The sequence below is a fragment of the Orbicella franksi genome, chromosome 4 (assembly GCF_964199315.1).
Source record: "Orbicella franksi chromosome 4, jaOrbFran1.1, whole genome shotgun sequence".
NCBI lineage: Eukaryota > Metazoa > Cnidaria > Anthozoa > Scleractinia > Merulinidae > Orbicella > Orbicella franksi.
The window spans coordinates 23,692,014-23,696,417 of record NC_138148.1 but is presented as its reverse complement, the minus strand read 5'-3'; the positions used below and the strand labels follow the sequence as shown (position 1 = coordinate 23,696,417).

The window sequence follows — 4,404 nt, the reverse complement described above, 5'->3', positions numbered from 1 at the left end:
TCTCATTGGTTGAAACGTGAGTTTCGTGACATCACAGATGTCCTAATTTATCGGGATATTCCGGACTGGTTACAACGAGTTGGCTAGCCTTCGTTGTTGTGACGTAAGTTTTTGCGATACATTTGTTAGGATTTATGTATTTAAGGTGGCTCAACAGGGCTGAATAACGTCTGCGCATGTGCGAGATGTCATGGCTCGTGCTGCCGCGAACGGCCTGGGCACCATAACACACCTCGAAAAAATGGCGGCGTTTTCAAAAAGTTTCGTATAGCGCCCGGTTTATGGGGAAAAAGTAGAACCAAACTAAAAACGGTAGAAAGAAATCTTTACACTAGTTCCCTCGACCATTGGCCGGCACATACCTTTTTGTACACAGGGGTTTAAAGTTTGTACAATTGGTGAAAACAGCGCGTGAACACGAAAGATTTATCGAGGACTTCGGAGATGACATCTTTCGCCGTGTTTTGGACTTTATTTACGTCCATTCTATTGTTTTTTGGGGCAAATGCAAAACCAAATGAGCGGACTTTCTGGTTTGTTAAGCTAACACGAGCTAGAGAAACATGCCAAGGTCGATTGAGGCGGTTTGACGAAGCCATTGCTCGGTTCGTGGACGGGAATTTAAATTGCTGGGCCTGTACTCGGCATTGGATGAGAGCCACTCGGGAAGCGAATGAATATTGCTCGTCTCCACTCTTGGAGCACTCCACTGAGCTGTCGAAAAGAAAAGTCACCAGGCAGTTTTACCGTCTCTTTGATCGGGTAGGAGCTAATGTCCCTACTTACCGGCCCGGAACCCGATGGTTGTAACCCGAAAACACTGACCCCCGGTCCGCGGACTCCCATAACAGACCGGGTCCGCGGACTACCCTACGGACCGGTCCATGGACTACCCCTACGGACCCCCTCTACGGACCACCCTAAAATAGTGTAAAAATAATAAATAAAGATTTCACTAATGGGTTGCCAAATAGATTCAGACTTGTGTCGGTGATTTTTCGAGTGTTACACTGTGCAAATGTAACAGACTCGGGTTTTAACAACCCAAGTCCCCCACCCCTCCCCCAAAAAAATGCCTAAAAGCTTTTTTCAGCGTAAGGAAATGCCGATGGTAAGAAGGAAAGTTCTTACCTTCCATTCGTGGCTCAATCAGGCTATGGAAGATATATTTTTAGGCCGTTAATTGTTGTTTGTATCTGTTATTCCGCTGAGCAAATTGTGAAGCCTGGAATGAGTTCACGAACCCACGGGAAAATGGGCTGAACAAAATGGCAGAGGGAAAAGAGCATGAATTTCGAGGCTTCCTGGAGGCTTCCCCGTATGTGTCTTTCATATATTTTATGGCCACAGCAAAGGAAATAGCAATGTGTGATGATTTGAATTGCACCCGAGCCTGAATCCAGGTCTGTTACATTTGTTCAATGTAACATTCGGAATTTCGCTGTCACGAGTAATCTATTAGACAACCCGTAAATGAAATATTTTATTTATTAATTTTATTATATTTTGGGGGGTGGTCCGTAGAGGGGGTCCGTTGGGGGGTCCGTGGACCGGTCCATAGATAGTCCGCAGACCCGGTCCGTAGTGGGGGTCTGCGGACCGGGGGTCAGTGTTTTCGGGTTACCCACCCAATGGTGTAATTAGTGTTCACGATTGCTGATAGTGTTTTCTCCAGTGATCCAGACTATGTCCCACCAGTACAAGTAAGTGAAGTGCTTGTTTTTGTCTAATGCAACATTGAGATAATTGTACAACATATAACTAATATTTGATGCCCCTGAAACTGAAATACCAGTCCCACAAGGTCCACACACACACACACAAAATAGGCTGGAGCCATATTTTGTTCCTTTGTTTATTTGCCAATTCTGCCCACCAAAACAATACTGCATATTTGCTACTTTCTTATCACAAAAAAATTGTTCCAGAACTATACCAAAATATTTTATCATGTATCTACTCCTTACAGAGAAACCGTAAACTGTCAACCTCCTCTCCAACCAGTGTTCAGTCACCTGATGGCAGACAGGTACATGTACATATAATAATTAAATGTGTTAAAAATCAATTTCTAATATAAAAATTGTCAGTAATAACAACATGGAGACAATGTTTTGGTATGAATCTTCTTAGGAGAATGCTTCACAAAGCATGGTCAGTCAACTTGGGAGAACACTGGAAAATAAGGAAATAACATCTTCAGGTATACATGTAGAAGTTTCAACAAATTTACTATTCCTGTAGGATAAAGTATATAATTGTATTTCCTAATTAAAACTAAATAACTCTGAGGAGGCACTGCAACAAGAGGAAACATGCGGGTACAACAGATGAGTAAATTTGTATATTCTAAAATGAAATTATTTTTCTGATTAAACATTCCCTCCACATCATCCCCACTGCATTAATTAATGTTTAAAAAATAGTTATAAATAATTAGAAATGGTTCTTCCATTCGAATGAGTGTTTACGCACATGCAGATGCAGTAGAAAAGCTTTTAATATACATTATACATTATACATTATATTTTGTAGCCAGTGCCAGACCGCTATGTTTAAATACTATGAAAACAGTGGTGGGCAGCTGTATGGTGTGCAGGAAGCAGCAACTAAAATGGAGCAGGCAAAAGCCCTTGATAGCCTTGATGTCTCTGCAGAGTTGCCAGTCAGTATCATCAGAGAGCAGACTCCAACAGCAAGCCTGCCGTACCACTTAAACCAAGCCCAGCTGAACAATACCAAGACAGCATGTATCTTCATTATAAATGACAAAACGGTGGCATTCATCCCTACACAGAATGGAATAACTGTGTTTGACAGTCATTACCATGGGACAAGTGGAGCATTTTTGGCAATGGCCCCAAACGATGCAGCGTTTGAACTGCTTTCATGGTTTAAAACGATTAACAGCATCCCACATAATTTAGGAACAGTAACATGTGCTTCATTTAGATAATGAAATATATCGATCGATTAAGATAAGCAAACACTGTACATAAAAGTACTGTACAGTTGTATAGATACATGTAGCCAACAATATACGTTCCTGGAGAAAGCATTTTTTGAGCTTTAAGTCTTGCGAGTAAGCTTACGAGTGCATGCAGGTGCTGACCATACAAGTTTTACGACAGCAATTCCATACCACAGCGTTTGTGTTAAAATAAATTTTACGACTCGCTAAAGAAAGGTGCCATTTTGATTACAAAACAAACTAAGATCGTAATACTCACGTCTGACGACACTTTTCCAAACTCTCGTGTTGCCGTCAATGTCCCCCAAACATCATTTTTCTCTCAAACGAAGCAAACGACTGTCGATCGAAACGACGCTGAATCGTGGCGGTTGAATCCAAAGTTCTAAATATTTACCGCGTTAACTACAAGTTTTCTTGTATTTCTCGGCATTTCTTTGGGAACAAAAACTTCGATTTGTTCAAATTATCATTTTCCAAAGCATAAAAAGGAGATATTTGCGTTTAGGTGCCAACATAATGGTAAAATTTCTGCTCCTTTCTTGTCGTCATTCAACTGAACACGAAAGAACCACACATCACGTTCGCGCCGAAATTTGATTTTGTTGTGCTGACCTCTCGCACATGCGCAGACGTTATTCAGCCCTGTTAGGTGGCTCTATATAGTTTTTTTGGCGCGCGAGGCATGGGTGCGAATGACGCGAGCGCGCGAGTATTTAAAAGAAAAGTAAAAAACAAAAATAAACATGGCGGCGAGACTTTTATCGCGAGTCGCGTTCCACTTACCGCTATCCTTTTTGACCAGAACAAGTGTTCATCAAAAAACGCCTAGAAATGTGTTTAAAAATACACTTCTTTCGTGTTCTCCTGACGTGGTTAAACTGAGAAGCCAATTCGCAGCAGTTATCGCGCCGACATCAGAGAGAGAGAACAGTCGTGATCGTACGCGAAGGAAGTCACAGAGTGGTCACGGTGTGCTTTTTATGGTCGGAGGCTTCGCTTTGAGTTCCCTGGGCGATGAAACACCGAAAACAGCTGAAGAGTCTGCAAAGGCGCAACTGACATCGGAAACAAAACCACCATTGCGTGACGAGAAGGGTCGGTTCTCAAGAAAGAAACCCGCTCAAAGTGGAAACACGGACGACAGGACTCGTGGGATAAAGGAGTGGAGGGCAAAGAGGAAATTGGAGTTTCAAGGAATGGTCGAAGATTGGTCCCCACCGAAGAAAAGAGAAACCCGTTTAAATCAGGTGTGGTTTAAATCTTGTTTTCGCTATACGTGGCACCAAGCAATTCCCTAAAAGTTTTAAGACAAGTGCTTCATCAAGACTTTCTTTGCTCAGAAATAGTTCTCCATTTGAACTTTTGTATTATACCACAGGTAGCTCATAGCAAATTGTCAACATAATTATTCCTGAACATTCTGACATTTC

At 42.0% G+C, this 4,404-nt stretch overlaps 1 protein-coding gene across 1 annotated transcript; it reads left to right on the top strand.

The window, feature by feature from the left end:
* The first annotated feature begins 1,771 nt into the window (after positions 1-1,771).
* On the top strand, positions 1,772-4,404 carry LOC145485050 (uncharacterized). The gene is made up of 3 exons (XM_081463702.1): positions 1,772-2,029; positions 2,134-2,203; positions 2,536-4,404. The coding sequence occupies exons 1-3, from the start codon at positions 1,772-1,774 to the stop codon at positions 2,715-2,717; spliced, it is 510 nt and encodes a 169-aa protein (XP_081319828.1). The 3' UTR covers positions 2,718-4,404.

What these genes read in the sequence shown, in the direction of transcription:
- LOC145485050 (XM_081463702.1), top strand. Translation starts at nt 1,772, where the DNA reads ATGCCCCTGAAACTGAAATACCAGTCCCACAAGGTCCACACACACACA. An exon ending in AGTCACCTGATGGCAGACAG is followed by an intron (nt 2,030 to 2,133) that starts GTACATGTACAT and finishes GAATCTTCTTAG; the next exon opens with GAGAATGCTTCACAAAGCAT. An exon ending in TAAGGAAATAACATCTTCAG is followed by an intron (nt 2,204 to 2,535) that starts GTATACATGTAG and finishes TATATTTTGTAG; the next exon opens with CCAGTGCCAGACCGCTATGT.